This window comes from Lissotriton vulgaris, chromosome 5, assembly GCF_964263255.1.
Source record: "Lissotriton vulgaris chromosome 5, aLisVul1.2, whole genome shotgun sequence".
In the NCBI taxonomy this organism is placed as follows: domain Eukaryota; kingdom Metazoa; phylum Chordata; class Amphibia; order Caudata; family Salamandridae; genus Lissotriton; species Lissotriton vulgaris.
In genome coordinates, this window is record NC_141693.1 from 923538850 (window position 1) to 923556511 (window position 17662).

Sequence of the window (17662 nt, forward strand, 5' to 3'; positions counted from 1 at the left end):
TGTCCTATGTATAGGCATACCCTTCGGTTGCATCCATCGCACAGTCCTCATCATAATACTGCCTACCTCTCGGATTATCTAAATAATTATTTTCTGATCCAACGTGCGTCGCCTCTTCTTGTCGCATATCACTACGATCCACACCACCTCGACCTCTTCCTCCTCCTCTTATAGCCCCATTCTGAGCCAGCAACAATGGACACTGAAATCGCCAATGCCCTTCCTCATTACAGTAAGCACACTGGTTTATTCCCAAAACAACCGCAGGCCTTCCGCCTCGTCCGGTTCCCGCCTCCCTCAGGACAAACCCTCTTCCACCTCTCTCTGCCTCATCCTCAACTTGTTGTAACAACACCCGTGTCTTAAGATTTTTTGTTATCTTTTCCATTTTATCCTTACTCTAATTTTCTCTATGTTCATAATATTAGGCCATACTCAATATTACCGAGGGCGTAGATGTGGTCCAGGTACTTTCAGCGGCTTGTAGCTGCGCAGAAACTTCTGGTAACAAATTGGTCACAAAACGATTAACAAATAATCGTATACCACCTTCCAATCCTGTCCACTAAAATCAATGAATACGCCTTCAAATCTAGTGAAGAAATCAGAAACACTTTCGTCTTTCTTCTGCGTACATGCTGTCAATGTATCCCAATCCACCTTATGAGGCGGAATTAAGGAATGCATGTAAGTAATAATGCGGCCAGGTATCGCCAATAGTTCTCGTTTTGGTTTATCACCAGGCTTACGTTCCTTATCCCAATCTTTTATCTGTTCCCATGTTCCGCCTAACTCCGGAACACGGTCCTGATCATGCACATGAGGCCATACATCAACAGGGACTAACAACGCAAAAAATAGCTCTTTGTCAGCCAGGGTCATAACGGCTGGGGAAGCCGCTTTCTGTGAGTTCTTTATAATAAGCCGTGGCATTCTTACGGGGGTCAGGTAATTGTGATTTTAACAAGAGGACTTCACTCCTCTTCCAAGGAGTGTAAACCCATTGTTCCTGCACTCGTTCCTCTACACAAGGTCTAGTCACCTCATCCTGGTCATTCTTTAATTCTGGTATTTCAGGATGAAAGATAGGATGGACCTCTCGCATCGGGTGCTGATAGTACCATGAGGAACATTTTTGGTGCATCCGCCCTCGATAACTTAATAAAACCTCAACATTTTTGTACACTTCCTCCGGTCTAAACTCAGACTTATGAGCCCTGTCACGAATATCATACATCACTTGGGGTCCATCCCTCCTGCAAAACACTGTTCCCATAAAGTAAGAAGACATATGGCCATGTGCTTCAGGGCATGTTGTTTCATAACAGGCTCAAAGTCTCGAAGCGTGCTCCATATATCAGTTATAGTATAAATAGGCTGTCGCATCCACTGGGATGACTGATTTTCAATCATCTGTTTCTCATTTAATCCTACAGTCGAACGAGTAAACAACTTTCGTGTGTCAAAATCCCCTGGAATGCGAGACGGAGTTGAAACAGCTAAGGATGTGGTTGTGCTCGCGGAATGGGAAGCCCAGGCAAGGGTAGGGGGAGACATAACAGCTGTGGACATAACAGAAGACGGCAATTTAACAGACCATAAAGTAGCTGTCTCAGACACAGAGGGAGATAAAACAGAGGACGTCCCCGGAGAGACAGGGGAAGAGGAAACAACAGGGGCAGGGGCTGAAGGGACCTGTACTGGAGTTGGGGAAACAACAGGATATATACGTTGTGGGGCATAAGGTGGAGGTGGACGAGTATCCAATAAATCTTCCATTTCATCCTCCACTTCAGTCCTAGCCCCATAGGTCTTATCCACTTGCAATCTAAATTGCCTATCCACAAATTCAATTCCCTGTTCGGTTTGAGCTTTATCGTAGGCAATGACTTTCTGCGTAATCGTCGGACCTCCCTTCATTCTGCATACTTTCTCCTCCCGTATACGTCTACGCTTTGCTTCCTTCTGCCATAGGTTTAGGGAATCAAACATTGACTGTCGACTATGTTTAGAAAACAATCAATCCTGCAAAGAATTTATCTTTTTGTTCATCAAAAGACATTGTTAAGGGCTATTGCAACTCTATATTATCCTTAGTTTATTTATGTCTTAGCATATTAAACAAGAGCGGTGTAATGCCATGCTTTACATACATATCATAACTCAGGTTGCCCTCAGGCGGGGCAGGTTGACTTTCAGCCAAGTGCGTATCATTAGGGTGGCAACAACATCCAAAACAACTCAATATGCTAACACACGGCATAGTGATTGTTGTCCCGTATTTCTCATTCAATCATAAAAACATACGCCCAAACATGGCCATGTTCAAACATTCACAACATATTCAACCACACTTCTTATTCTAACATACACCTGAACAATAATTCATGTACTTTTCCATGCACACTATCAGCATACGTCATACACATTTGGCCAATCACTATTTCCTACATCTATAGACTAAATTATTACATAAAAAAGACAATTGTATTGCATGATTTATTTGACACAGGATACCCAAGGTGTCAAACAAATCATGCAACACTATTGTCTTTTTTATGTATGAATTTAGTCTATAGATGTACAAAATAGTGATTACTTTTTTAATCATCTCTTCATCGTTTTCCAAATATATTCAATCCATTGTATTGTTTGACGTTGGGACCCAGAATATTGACCACCAGCTTATGGGCCATACAAAAGTTTTTTTGACCCATTCTGGTGTGTTGTTTGGGTGGTGGGAGTGTTTGGCCAAATGTGTATGGCATATGTCTGATGGTGTTCATTGAGTGGATGTTGGTGTCTTGTATGATGCAGTTTTGTGTAAATAGGTTGTCCCTTTGTATTCTATTCATTATTGATACACATGTATATAAAGCATTACTGATAAAGTGCATCCCAGTGAGTTGTAAAATAAACTAATTAATTGTTGTAGCAAAACGTGGACCCATATGTTTCATTCATAGGGTCTAGGTATTAAATAGACATTTGAGTATAGCTCAATATTGGCAATTGTTACGTTTATAGTTATATGGACACAGCCTTACTGAGTCGAGGCAAGGCCCTTTGGTGTTTTTTGGTTATTAACATCTGTCAAGCTCCAAAGGGAGAGAAAAAAAGAAGGAACTCCATTTTAGGACGTGTGCTTACTGGCGACGATCTCAACAGTCATTGTTTTAAGGTACTTGTTTTAAATCAGTATGGGAGTATCCCGGTGTTAGTGCCTCTGCGTAGTTATATATTTTTTATATTAACTTTAAAGTCTTGCTTATATGTTATTTTGGGGTTTTCTTTGTTTTAACTGGGTTCTCTTCGATGTAACACTTTGGCCTATGAGAGTTTGTACGGCCAGTAACTGCTTACTTGGTAGTTTCAACACTGCTGAGCCTCATTCTCTGCTTGGACGCTGTGACTTTGAGTTAGGGAGAAGGTCGTAGCATAAACACTGTGGTAACAAACATGCATTGGTGTAATTTCATGGTACTGGAAATGGTACTGGGTAATTCCGAGGATGCACATCCAGTTTTCTCAGCTGTTATGCCTGCCTGCAGTAAAGCTGTCCGGAGTTATTTTGTCCCTCACACTGATGTAGATGTTTTTTCTCTCTAGTAAGTATCCCTCACAACTCCATCATGGTGGTTCTGACATCTATGATAACGCCTAGTCAACACTTAGACAATATTTATAGTTTTCTGTGTGGGTCCATGTCTGAAAATGGTGTATGAGAGTTTCATTGGGTAGGCAAACAACTGCAAGTGTGCAGTGGAAACGAATATACATACAGCGTCTAAGGCATTTGCATTGAAGTGTCGGGTTGTGGCATATTGCCTTACTTATAGAACTGGTTTGATGCAGACTTGTGGTTGGTTGTGTATACTGATCTTTGTTGGTACATCTGTCATGTCCATCATGTTTGCATATTTACTTTCACGATCTTATTTTTTCAGGCTACAGCAATCTTGCAGACTACAATAGATGCGTTTAAAAAAATTCTCCCTAAAAGAACGAATAGAAGATCGAAACTGGGGTTTTTCATATCGTCTCTGGAAGAAAGGTAGCGTCTTCTCTTCATTGTATCTTAAATAACCACGGACGATGTCTCTAAGGGCCCTCGCCACAGTCTTTTCTGTTCATGTTTGATATGTCTTAAGGTGCAAACTTAAGGCCCCGATTCCGAGCATCAGAAACAGTGGCTGCAGACGGAAACCCTGCTGATTTTGGCAGTACTAACGTCAGCAATGTATGTAATATACAATATAAATAATATCGTTAGTAGAGGCCTGCAGTCCAAGCTAGAACGTTGAAGCGGCCAGTTTTGATTAAGGATGTGCACAGTTGTGGTGTTTTCTTTCCATAAACATCATGACATTTCCCTTTATGCAGTTTTAGTGACATTCACAAAGTTGGCAAAGTGTATTAAGTTTCAAGGAGCAAAAGAAAACAATTCCTAAAAACAGGTTTATACTAAAACAATGCAAATACACTTTTATCGGACGAATCCACTCACAAATTGTTTAAAAGACAATTTTTCACGGCAAAACGTTTATATGGGAACCTTTTTTCGTCTAACAGGGTTAGTAAACTTAGCTGACTTTACAAACTGAAAGTGTGAAGTTAACTTATACCTGCCAACTTTGAGAGTGAAGTTAAACATTTCACGTGGCTTTAATTCTGTCTCATTCCCACAACGTGATTTTGAGGATGTTTTTAACGTATCTCCATTGCAGATTCGTGTAGGGGTTGATGGTGTAATTGAGATACGTAAAAGGTTATAGGAGAAATGATTGCAATTTTTCTAACGACTGGCAATCGCTCGGGGTAGCATTCCAACCCATCCTTCTCTTGCTCACCATACCACCTCAGTTTGGATCCAGCCATTTGCAAATCAGTCTTGACCGTGCTCCTCATGGGAAGAGGCCAGCCATAACGAAGGGTTGGAGTGCTACCCTGAGCGAGTGCCAGCGGTTAGACTTATTGCAAGCAGCCTCCCACCACCTTATGCCTGTTTCTTATACCGCCCTAAGTGGCATGGGTGTGCCCAGATGTGGGTCCCATGCTCACTGTGTCAATCAAACCAAGCTGTACCCAGCCGATGAGCCCATAACTAGGGCACAACCGGTCCATAGTTGCCTGTGTTCCAGTTCAGGTAGGCCCTAATATGGCATTTCAGGCTGTACTGTTCCCATGAGGAGCAGGGTCAAGACTAATTTCCAAATGGCTGGGTCCAAACTAAGGTGGCATGGTGAGCAAAAGAACGATGGGTTGGAGTGCTACCCCGAGCCATTGGAATAGTTAGACTTATTTCAAGCAGCCTCCCATCACCTTTTGTACGTTTGAAGTTTTATTTGCCATCAGAAACGGAAGAGTCAAAGTACTCTGATCACGGTGACACTTGCATCAACTTCTCAAAGCAACTTAGGTTTGACCGCTTTTTCATTTTCTTCAATTAGCAGTTTGTTTGGCAATCAACGCCTGGAGTCGAGCAAGAACCTAGAAGCTTTGCTTCATAAGCTGAATGTTAAAGAAAATCATTCGAAAAAATTATTTAGACTGTTTTTTTTGTTTACTTGTTTTGTAACTTAGCAGGAGAAACAACTACATTTGCTGATTGCCAAGTCTGTTTTGTGCTGATTCTAGTAGCTTGCCAACAAGCATTAAAGTCAAAAGTGGATTGTCTGAGTTTTTGCAGTAACTCTTTTTACATTATAGCATAGTGGTGGCCAAGATAAAATACGTTGCATTTTTTTTGGGGGGGGAAAGTTGACACCCCCGGCAGGAAGTAGATCTATCATACATCCTAACATTGACAAACGAGTACCTCATTGCATTGGATTGCAAGGATGGTGTATTGTCTATTCATTGCAGTCAAGGGTTTTTTGATACTAGTCATGTAAATGCGTTCATCTTGAGCGCAGGCATGTCTAGCGTAGAAGGCCTTCAAAGGCCAAGGGTAACGTGCAAGGGGGCGTAAGGGACAAAAGAGCAGGGTTAGCAGACAGAGGGCTAGCAAAGGCGTCAAGATGGCAAACCCCTCTCCCACCTCCCAATCACAGCAAACTAGACACAGGGGGAAATAGAAGCCAAGGAACAAATTGGAAGGAGGACACCAGGAAGCCAACCACCTCTGGTCCTGCTTCCGGCAAAGTGCATGAAATACTGGCGGCTGGATTGGATTGCGCATTTCAAAGAGGCCAGTGTGAGGGGGTGGCCCAAGTAAAAAAGGCTAAAAGGACAGGAGCAGGGCAAAAACTTCATTTGTGTCCCGGAAGTTGTCCCACCCAGCCACACCTGAGGAATAAGGTTTGTGGACGACAGGGGAGGAGGCAGCAGCATTAATCGGTATCAAGAATATCCACACGTGATCAGGAGGCCTAAGAAAGAATAAGGTTTCCATACTGGTGGCCCTTGGGATGCCTAAAGGGAAGGGCGCTCCAAAAGAGCATAGAGAGTAGTCGCAAAGCATACACAGCACTTGCAGCCCTGACACAGCATGAACAGCAAGTGAGGTTGGTAGACCTGCCATCCTTGTCTTGGTTTTCCCCTGTCTTTTTGCCTCTGCCTCCTATATTTTAGATGTGTGCTGGATATCGTTTTTGCTGGTCTAGATGCTTTGGGAACTTTGCCACTGCAAATCAGTGACAACATGCAAGTGCTCCCTATGTAAATTTGCTCAAACGCTCCGTCCATCATCCCCTTTGGTATCGCTTTGTTCACCCTAAGTTGGCAGGGAATGCCCAGACGTGGGTCCCTTGCTCACTCTACCACTGGATTCAAGATAGCCTGTCTGATGAGAATTATGAATCCGAAACCGGTCCCAGGATGCTTGTTTCCAGTCCAGGGAAGACAAGGCTTGGCAGTTCGGGCTGCACTGTTCCCATGAGGCACAGGGTCAGACTGATTTGCATATGGCCATGTCTGAACTGTGGTGGTGGAGTGAGCTAAAGAACGGTGATGGATTAAACCCAGATCAGTTGACTGGGGGTGAGTGTTTGATTTGCTCAAGCGCTCCGTCCATCATCCCCTTTGGTATCCCTATGTAAATTGTGCATATGGATTGGTGTTTCCATGATTGGCTTTTTTGACTTACTACTAAGTCCCTAGTACCAAGCACTGTGTGTGCCCAGGTCCTGTAAGCAAAATGCTGCTAGTGGGCCTGCAGCACTGAATGTGCCACCAACACAAGCAGCCTTTTAAAGGGTTCTCAGACCTGCCACCGCAGTGTCTGCATACAGGTTTAACTGCCATGTTGACCTTGCAAGTGCACCCACTTGCCAGTACCTAACCTTCCGTTTTATTATGTATAAGACACCCCTCTGGTAGGCCCAAGGTACTCCTATGGGCAGGGTGCAGTATATATGAAAGGTAGGACATGTACTGGTGTGTGTGACATGTTGTGATAGTGAAATACAGTGCATTTAGTTTTTCACTATGGAAAGTCTATCTGTCCCATAGGATAGAATGGGAGTTTATTTATAAAATCTTATGAGTATAACTTCACATTGGGACAAGGTAGGAAGATGGAGTTTAGTATGTCTGAACTCAGAATATAAAAATGCATCTTTTAGTGAATATGATTTTTATGTTGTGTGCTTGAAAATACCACTTTTAGAAAGTGGGTATTTTCTTGCTCAGCCATCCTGTGTGCCTCTGCTGCTATCTGGGTTGAGTCTCTGGCTTTGGTGAGACACCGAGTGGGAATGAGCTTTCTCTATAGACAGCCACGGGGGAGGTTGAGGTGTGTCCTGCCTTTCCTGGATGAGTGCGGGCTGGGATGAATAGACCTGGGCTGCATTTAGAGTAGGGGGAGATTTCCTTGTACCTGAATAGGCCTGGTCTGCCTTACACAATGCTTTCTCCGCCTTCTGCCAGGAAGCTGAACTAGAGAGGACAAAACTCGTTTGGACTGAGCACAGAGCCTTTCTGCCACAAGAGAACAAATAGAAATGCAGTATAAATATTGGGACCCAGACCCCAGAGCTTTAGAATACTTCTGGAGTCAAGAGAAACCTCTGCCAAGGAGAAGTGATTGGAAAGGTGAAGCAGAAGTACTGCTCCTTTACTGTGTGCTGTCTGGGGTGGGCCTGCAGTGGCTGTTGTTTCTGCTAGGTAGAGCACGAAGGCTTTGCTGTGCACTTTGTATCCTGCTTGATAAAGATCTCCAAGGGTTTGAAGTAGAGCTTGCCTCCTGTTCTGAAGTCTCAGGGACCCAAAGACTTCACCACCAGCTCCACTGAACTCCATTGTTCGGAGTCCTGACCTGCCAAGATGTGCCTGTTTATGTATTGGGCCTCTGGAGGTTGTTCCTGCTTCTGATAACTGAGAAACCTTGAAGCAACTAGAGAAGCGTGACGCATCCGCACCTGTTTCCGACGCAACACTGCCGTGCTGGAAGAATTTCCATGCATTTCTGCTGTGCTGCTGAAGAAACCAACGCAGCGCCTGCCGGCCATTGGAGAAACTGCTGCATGACGAGTCTCATGCGCCACTCTGAAGTCCGAGGTCACTGCACCGATGCAGGCCCTGCTGTGCTGCTGCAAGATCCTCCGCATTGTGAGACGGCAGCTGGTGGAATTGATGCAGCGTCGCGGCCGCATCTAGAGCCGACGCCTCCCTGAATCTCCATGCATCACACCGGGGTGCCAAGTCTACAGTAATGCCGGAGCCGCAGTAAGAAACCGACGCATCACCTCCTCGCACAGTAGGAAACTGATGCATCACCTCCTTTTCAGTAAGGAACTGAAACATCACCTCCACTGCGTGGCAGTAAGGAACTAACGCTTCACCTCCCCTGGATCAAGGAACCGACGCATCACCTTCCCTGTGCTTAAGGAACCGATGCAACACTTTCCATGTGGCTGTTTTGGTTTATGATTTTGATGCATCCAAGATACTTTGTGGTGAAAGGATCTCATTTATAGTTTGCTATGGACAGAACTGTTTTTACCTTTTAAAAGTCATACCTTGATAACTGTATGTTGGATTTTTGTTGTTTTTGTCTAGTTTGGTTTAGATAAAGATTACTTATTTTTCTAAACTGGTGTGGTGTCCATTTGTAGTGTCTTCACTGTATTACTGTATGTGTCCCTAAATGCTTTGCACACTGCCTGTGAGATAGCCTGTCTGCTCGTGCCAAGCTACCAAGGGGGTGAGCAGGGGTTGTCCAAGGGTTGTACTCCCATACCCTGACTAGAAGCATGGGTCCCTACTTGGACAAAGGTGCAAACCATTGCTTACTAGAGACCCCCATTTCTAACTGAAGTCAACATCGGTGCCAGGGAAGGCTAGAATCTGCAGGGCTCCACCCAAAGGAGCTTCAAATCAAGAGTACAGTCAATTGTTGAGTGGCAATCGAAGTCCCGCCTCTGAGTAGTGACAGTGATTTACGATGCTTATCAGAAAAATATGGCTACATGCTCATGATTTAGGGTACTTATCAGTAATTTTTGGTTGTAAGCACATGATTTATGGTTTTTGTCAGTGATTTATGGCTATGATTGGAATTAATACACCGTGACCTGTTATTTCCAACCAAAGTGTCCGCGTATTAATGAGTTGAGGTCATGGTTGGGCGGGAGGGAGGAACGTTGTACCAGATAGCCCGATTGGACAGGTTTACATTGGGATCTGTAGCATAATGGGAAAAGCTTGATGCTCCGCCATTGCTGCGTCTGCTCAACCTCAAACCCTGACCAAATTCCTGTCTCTCCTACTGCACATCTGTTTGAGCCTGTGTCCTGTTAAATACTCCTGTCTTCATTGTCACATTCCAGGAGACAAAGACTGGACTCCTGTTGTCAACACTGCTGCTTTTTTCCATCTCGCTCTTTAGATCTAGGCAATTCTCCAGCTGAGTGTTTGTTTAGTATGTGATTTATTTGCAGAATATGTTTGGAGGCGGTCTCTAGCCAGTGTGTATATGATATTGTTTTTCTCCCTGCATTAGCATTCCTACTCTTTTGGTTCTTAAACTCACACTTCTCCTCCCCTTACAGCATACCTGCTAAATGGCTGTGGCAGCACTGGTTGTTGTCTGCATCGTGAGCAATGGACCGGAGAATCTGGGAAATTTGCTTTTGATCAGGCTCCCCAGTATGCAGTGCGGGGGATGGAGTTCATGGCCATTGTTTGCATATCATTGTACCCCACTGAGGGTATGAGACCACTGCTTTGTAGTCTTGTGAGATTTCGGCAGGCCACTGTGTTTTTCAGTTATGAAAATGAGAAGACGTAGGAAGCACTCTCCAGTTATTGTCTCGAATGGTGAAGCAATAGAGCAAAGAAAGTGCTCTGTAAAAAGGAATTTAAAATATGCTGCTGGAGATGCCAAAATAAAGCAGTGGGTGCAGCTCTAAAGGGTCCTTCTGCAAACAATTGAAATGGGAGATTGTTACTCCTTAAGATATGGAAGTTACTGAAGAGAAGATTGAAAAGATTGGCAGATATGTAGAGGGGGCTTACTTGAGTGAGGTTTTACTCCCTTTGAGGGAGAGTTTGAATTTTAGCGGACTAGCTGTCCAATTATAGAAGGATTTCTTTGAACAGCAGAAGCAAAAAGCCTGAATGTTTACGTCTGGATGGTGCAATCAAGACCGAACCGAATAGGGAACGGAAATATATCAAAAAGCATCTGTTTCTCAATTTCTGGCACAAATAGATCCATTGGAAAATTTTACAGTTCCCTTCAGTAGTCAATGTGAACTTACTGTGATGTAAGTACTCTTTTCAAGGGTTGATCATTTCAGAAGACCTGTTCCCTGCAGATCTGGATGACAAAAACAGAGGTAGCAACTGCATCACATGTTGCTGTATGAGCCTGCACTTAGGCTATATGAACAGTTCAATCGCTTCTTTGTTATTTTCAAGCTTTATGTGAGGAACTGCAGGAGGGATTGGTTGTTTTTCGAAATTAAGAATCATGGAGCAACAGGTCCAATCTTTTGGATTTTTTATTTGATATTTTATGTGCTTCGGCAGTAATCCCATTTATTCTATCTTGGTATGGTATTGTGGTGTTAATGGAGATCAGACACTGCTCAAAAAACTCTGCTAAGTCTTGTTACTTTTACAGGGACAACACCTTTTTTTGATCCCAGTTGGATGACCTTATTAAGAAATATTGTTAAGGATTATAAGTTAATTATTTTTACTTGTCTGGTTGTTAAGTGTCTGGTTTAGAGGTGAAAAACTGTAGTCCTTCTCAGTCCACCTTCTTAGTCCACCGTCAGAGGTCTAAATCAGCCCTTTTGGGCGAAACGGGTAAGACCAGAAAGCACTCTCCCCTAACAAATTCCACTTACTAGTCTCCCCCACCCCCTGAAAAGTATGGCTGTGGCAGTCCAGAGAGGGATCCTATGCTGTGATTTCACTGTTGCTGGAAGCAGTCTGTAGCAGAGGCATGAATTAAGAAATAGACTAGAACTCAAAATGCTTCTGGCTCGTTTGACGGGTTATTCTTCAGGGAGTTCAGGATTTAATTTGAAATGCAGCAAAGGACAAGTAACTGAGCTGTTACTCCATCATGTTTGTTTTTATTATTTATTTTATACAATTTATTAAGCGCACGATTACCCAAGGGTGTCTTGGCGCTTGACAGAGGAACTCAAGGTTCAGGTCTAAGAACATTAGTGGAGTCTAGTGATTAAATAGCCAAGTCTTCAGCTGCTTCCTGAATGATGTTAGTGTAGGAATGTTCTTAAGGTGACAAGGCAAGGTGTTCCATAATTTAGCTGTGGCTACTGCAAAGGATCTATCTCCCCAAGTAGCCTTCTTGGTTTTGACTACCTTCAGAAGGTTGGCATCAGCGGATCTGAGAGTGTGTGATGGTCGGTAGGGGCAAAGGGCATCTTTAAGAAAGGATGGCGCTTTTTCATGAATGCTTTTAAAAGCTATACACAAGGCTTTGAATTTAATATGTTGTCTAACCTGTAGCCAATGGAGTTTGCGGATGATGTTGGAGATGGGTTTGAACTTGGGTGTGCTTGTGACAAGTCTTGCAGCCGCGTTCTGGACCAGCTGGAGTTTATTGACTACTTGTTCTTGAGCATTAAGCATGAGGGCGTTGCAGTAGTCGACTCAGGACATTAGTAAAGTTGAGATCAAGGTGATTATGGTGTTTGAGAGAAGGTAGGGTTGAAGTTTTTTAATCATTTTGAGTGTAAAAAAAGAGGCAGAAACTATTGAACTGGCTTGGTGAGTGTATGAGAGTTTGTTGTCAAAAATTACGCCTAGGTTTCTGACCTTGTTGACAGCATTAGGTGGGGGGCCGAGTTCTTGGGGCCACCAGGTGGGAGACCATGCGGGAGTGAGTTTCCCAAACACCATCACCTCGGTTTTATCGGAGTTAAGCTTCAGACAGTTTGAGTTCATCCAACTGCATATATCAAGCATTCCTTTTTGGAAGTTAGTAGCGACTTCCATTCCGTTGTTGTTGATGGCCAGGACAAGCTACGTATCGGCTGCGTATGATGTTACTGCTAGACGATGAGCTGTAATGACCCTCGCCAAGTCCACCACATAGATGTTAAAAAGTGTTGGACTCAGCGAGGATCCCTGGGGGACTCCACAAGGTAGTAAAAAGGAGTCGGAGGAGAATGCGCCCATGGAAACCGATTGCTCTCGGTCTGCCAGGAAAGATGCGAGGAGTGAGACGGCATTAGGTGAGATTCCGGCTTTTCCGACACAGTCGATAAGAATGGAGTGATCGACCGTGTTGAAAGCCGCGGAAAGGTCAAGCAGTATGAACACCGCGGCGCCTCCTTTGTCGAGGATCATTCTTATCTCATCTGAAGCTTTTATTAGTGCTGTTTCCGTGCATGAATCCAAATTGGGAAGCATCTAAGCAGTTGTTAATGTCTATGTGTTCAGATAGTTGAATATTCATATTTTTTCAATGATCTTAGATGGGTAGGGAATACATGCTATGGGTCTGTAACTAGTGACTTTGGAAGGATCGAAGGTGGTTTTTTTGAGCAGTGGCTTAATTACTGTCTTTTTCCATATGGTAGGGTAGGTGCATGATGTAATCATAGCGTTAAAAATATCTGCAAGAACAATTGAGATAGTCTCTGGGACCATTTTAAAAACTGAAGGTGGACAGGGATCGTTTGATGAGCCAGAGTTAGTAGTCATCATAAGTTTGTGAACTAGCTCAGGCGAGGTGTGATTGAAAGAAAAATTGGGAGAATTGGGGGTGTGGATTTGGGTATAGCGAGAGCCTGATGTGTATCATTATTGGGTTTATTAAAATTGGAGTAGATGTCACAGACCTTTTCTTGGAAATAAGTAGAAAGTGCATTGCACAAAGATTGAGACGCTTCTGTGGTAGAGGATTTGTTGTGGCCAGAGAGGTGGGAGACGACCTGAAAGAGTTGTTTAATTGAATCCTGGGCTGATTCAATTTGATTGTTTTAAAAAATATGGTTTTCTGAGTAATGATCGATAGTTTGTAGTTCTTTAACTTCTCTTTGTAGCAGCTTTTTTCATGGGGGTCATAGTTGTTACGCCACTTGCGTTCTTGTCGTCTGCAGCTTTGTTTTTCTAATCTAAGAGCCTCAGTAAACCATGGGGCAGAATTTGACGGTCTGTTGGCAGAGCGTTTTTTTTATGGGAACGGAAGTGTCAATTGCAATCTTAATGCATGTGGTATAGTGGATGGCCGCGGTTTCTGGATCAGAGGTGTAAATTTCTTTCAAGGGGCCTAATTTATTACTAAATTCGGGAATATTGATATTTTTCCAAGATTTAAAAATGTTAGGTTTACAAGGTTTCGTGAGGGATGGGGTAAGAGGGAGAATATTAAAACAGACAGCAGAAGGATCTGTCCATGTAAGTGGTATTATATTCTCTATAATCAAGGAGTTAAGATTGGAGAAAATTCCATCTAACATGTGTCCTGCTAAGTGCATGGAGGAGTGGACGGATTGGGTGAGGCCTGCTGCGTTCATTTCGGTGAGGAGGGAGTGAGTGTCAGGGTCCTCCTTCATCTCAAGGTGAAAGTTAAAATCACCTAAGATGGTAAAGTTGTTTTCTCCAGGTACTGGCTCTAAGAGGTGACTCAGGGTGGACAGAAAGGTAGAGCGGGGGCCTGGGGGGTGATAGAGCAAAATGCCTCTAAATGAACTGGAGTAGGGAGTGATCAATAAATCGTAAGAGTTCTATCTCCTTGTTTTGGGTTTCAAGAGGTGGAATCGCTACCTTCCTCAAAAGCCATCCAAGATGGGCACCCTGCAAGCCATCTTCCTCTGATGTGACAGCATTTCTGTCATACCTGTATCTTTTAGTTGCTTACCTCAATGTCCCTAGCCATCAATAATCTCAGTAATTTCCCTTGTTCCTCCTTTTTGGTTCATTATTACCCATTACAAATTGTGCCATTTGGGATGGCCATGGCACCAAATGATTCAGCCAAGGTCTTGGCGCCAGTGATGGGTATTTGACATGCTATATAGTTTTTCCATCCCTTGATGATTGTTTAAACAGTGCTCTTTCTTTCTGTAAGGGACAAGATGATGTCAGCCATTTTTATGAGCTCTTTAGAGACCAGATTTTCATCCGGACCTTAAAATAAGCTCAGTTGATGCATCTCAGATTCTTCAGGTAATAGTGGCAGTTCTTCAAACAGATGTATGCAAGGTTTATCTGCCGCCTTTCAGAAAGGTGAAGTTGAAAACTGATCTTTACAGGCTGTTGAATCAGACCAGTGCTACTGTTAAAAGACTGGAAGAGCATGGAGAAATGCGAGCCTCCCTTACAGTTGGTCTTTGGTCCCACCTTTTTGTTAAGCCCCGATTGCAGCATTCCAAGTCTCCCTGGAATCCCTGGCAGGAGAACTACTAGGAGATAATTCGAATGAATTACCAGATTTATGAAGACTTACTGTGGTGGCTGAGTCAGACCATTAAGACAGAGGGGTTTTGTTGACTGCTCCTACTCATGCCAGCAGCAGAGGATGGGGGCAATATTGGGGAACAAAGCCTTGCAAGGGCTGATGTTTCTAGAGGAGTCAATAAATGCATCCAGTAAAAAGAAACTGGCATCAATTTTTCAATCTCTCCTTGCATTTGATCCTCTCCTGCAAGGCCAGTAAATAAGTAATCTCATAGACAACCAGGTATCCCAAGCTGAAATCAACCTTTTGGTGGCAGGGGATTCTGGGTTCTGTCTTTTTCTCATTTAATCTCCTGGGGAGAAAGAATAGGAGTGTGGATCATCTGAACATGATCCTTTCCTCCTCAACAATCCCAGCCCTTCCATTTTTCAAAGAATAGCCCATAGGTTCAGTCTCCTTTATTTAGATCCTTTTGTGACAGAAGAAAATGCACTACTTCCCTCTTTTGCTCTCTGACTCCCACTCATAACGCCTTGGGTCAGGATGCCCTTTCTTTACCTTGGTCCTGGATTTTCTGTACATCTTTCCACTAACTGCTCTCCTCTCCAGGGTACTTCAGAAGATCAAAGAGAAGAGTGTGTATGTTCTGTAAGTGGCACCTCTTTGGTCAATAAGTCCCTGGTTCCGTGTTCCTCTGAGTCTGTCAGTGTCCTAACCATGGATAATTCAAAACCCATCAGTCTCCCCTTTTGGCCCTTCCTCTTTCAGATCAGCTTAGATAAGACTTTGAATGGGAGTTTAAGAGGGTGAATCCAAAAGCACAAGTGTAATGTGACAAAAATAGCCCTCTCCAGTCAGCAGTCCAGGAAGCCTTCTGTGCTTAAAGTACATTATTGGCACAAACATTCGGCTTAGTTTTTGAGAGTTTTAAGCCTTTTTTCTGTGCTTCAGCTATGACTCTAAATTTTCTTAAGGATGGATTCCTGATAGGATTGGCGATATCCTACTATGCATTATCAGTAGTCCTCTATTACAGCTATTATTGTTCAGGGTATTTTAAACTTTAGCTCCTCTAGCTTCTGAACTCCTAATTAGCTTTTTATACATTGTACATAAATCCATATACCTAATTCCTTCATTTTATTTGCGTTTGGTATTAAAAGCATTGCAAGAAACACCCTTTAAATCCCTAGATTGTTTTAGTTTAAAATGTTGTTTTCCTTTTCCACATTTTGGTCTTGCCTCAATATGTTGTTTTGGGGGAGACTGGTGCTTTTTTATTGGCTCCTTAATCTCTGTTTATTTTTTTTCAGATGAAGTATTTTTACTTGCTGATCCTGCTGTTCTACCCATGTTTGTTTCCTATTCATTTAGAACAGGGTGTTATCTTTTCTGGTTTCTTATCCCTTTTCGGTTTTATTAATTAGATGTCATTTGGGCCTTGTTTATTTATCTGGATGGGACAGGATCTTTTAGACAGATGAATACTCTATGGATTTTGGAGTGACAGGTAAAAGCCTGCGTCTGGCTACCTCTACTCTAAATAGGTGGATTAGGTAGAGTTGTACTTCGGCATGTGAACTGTAAGGTAAGTCTTTTCATGCTCCAGTTCGTGCTAGATCAGCTAGCATAAAGGCTGGGGCCAAGGCGACTTTTAAGGCTCCCTCTTTTGAAAGATAGCTGCAATGTATCCATGTGATCTGCCCCTCAAATATTTTTTTCCCAAGCATAGGCTGCATCTGGAAGGCTCTTTTACTTCTTTGGTACCAGTTTTTGGATGTAGAGGTTGAATAATGTATTTCTAGGTCTCATTTTTGTTTTAACAATATGTATAATAAGTATATTAGGAAACATATAGTTGTGTTTGTTTTTCAATGAATTGTTGTAGTTCAATACATAGACAGGTTTGGATAAATCTCACTAAATAAGGAATGGGACAAGAAAGACAAAGGAGGAGATAATGCTTGGATGGATTACTCGTGATTTCCATTACCTAGTCGTAGTTATCCGTGTCATAGTCCTACATTCCCACTCTCCTTCCCAAAGGGTTGAGGCATGAGACTACAGTTCATCCCCCCCCTTTTTTGATAATATGTTTACGTTTCTTAGCTTTGTTATTACAAGACGCTGCTAGTATGAGTTTATGCATGTTTTTTGTAGCGAGCAAGAAGCCTGTGTTAGAGACAGCCTTAAAGTGGTATTTTATTTTATTTATGAAGAATTATTATTAAGTGCAAGTTGAAGCAAAGCATCACTAAATAAGGACTGTGAGAAGGAAGGATACAAGTCGGAATGAGGACTATCAATAATTTAACCAAGCACTATGCTTACTGGTTCCTCAAGCTACTCTTCCCAGTTTCTTTCCTCGTGTTGTATTCTTGCCCTCCCACTGGCTGCTGTTTTGTCCCAATGCTGAGCAACCAAATCAAAGCTTGGAGAGCAGTAGGCCAATGGTACAGTTATGTTAGCTTTTCTCTTGCTCCTTGTATGCTGTAATTTCAGCCAGCTTCTCTTCTCAACACGCTCCATTTCCTCTCCATGATGCTCTGTTTCTTTGTTGCCTTGTCCCTTCTCAGTGCATGGTGCTCTGTCTCTTCTCCCTGGTATCCTGTACCTTATCTGTGGTGTGCTCTCCCTTCCCAGTGGATAGTGTTCTGTCTCTTCTCCATGGTGAGCGGTCCCTTTTCTGTTGTATGCTGTCCCTTCTCCATTGTGCTTGATGTGCTCTCAATGGTGCTCCATTGCCTCCCAGGCATACTTAGTCTACTCACTCTTTCCTTGTTATCAGTTGAACAGCTCCCTTCCCTTGCTGCAGTCTCTCATCACTTTTGTTCC

The 17662-nt window shown here is 43.1% G+C and overlaps 1 protein-coding gene across 1 annotated transcript in view; it reads left to right on the forward strand.

The window, feature by feature from the left end:
* The window catches only part of CFAP46 (cilia and flagella associated protein 46), a 1558477-nt gene that overhangs the window by 871254 nt on the left and 669561 nt on the right, over positions 1-17662 (forward strand). The window contains exon 39 of the mRNA XM_086922533.1: positions 3948-4054. Coding sequence (XP_086778659.1) covers positions 3948-4054 — 107 coding nt within the window. The remainder of the gene's footprint in view (positions 1-3947; positions 4055-17662) is intronic.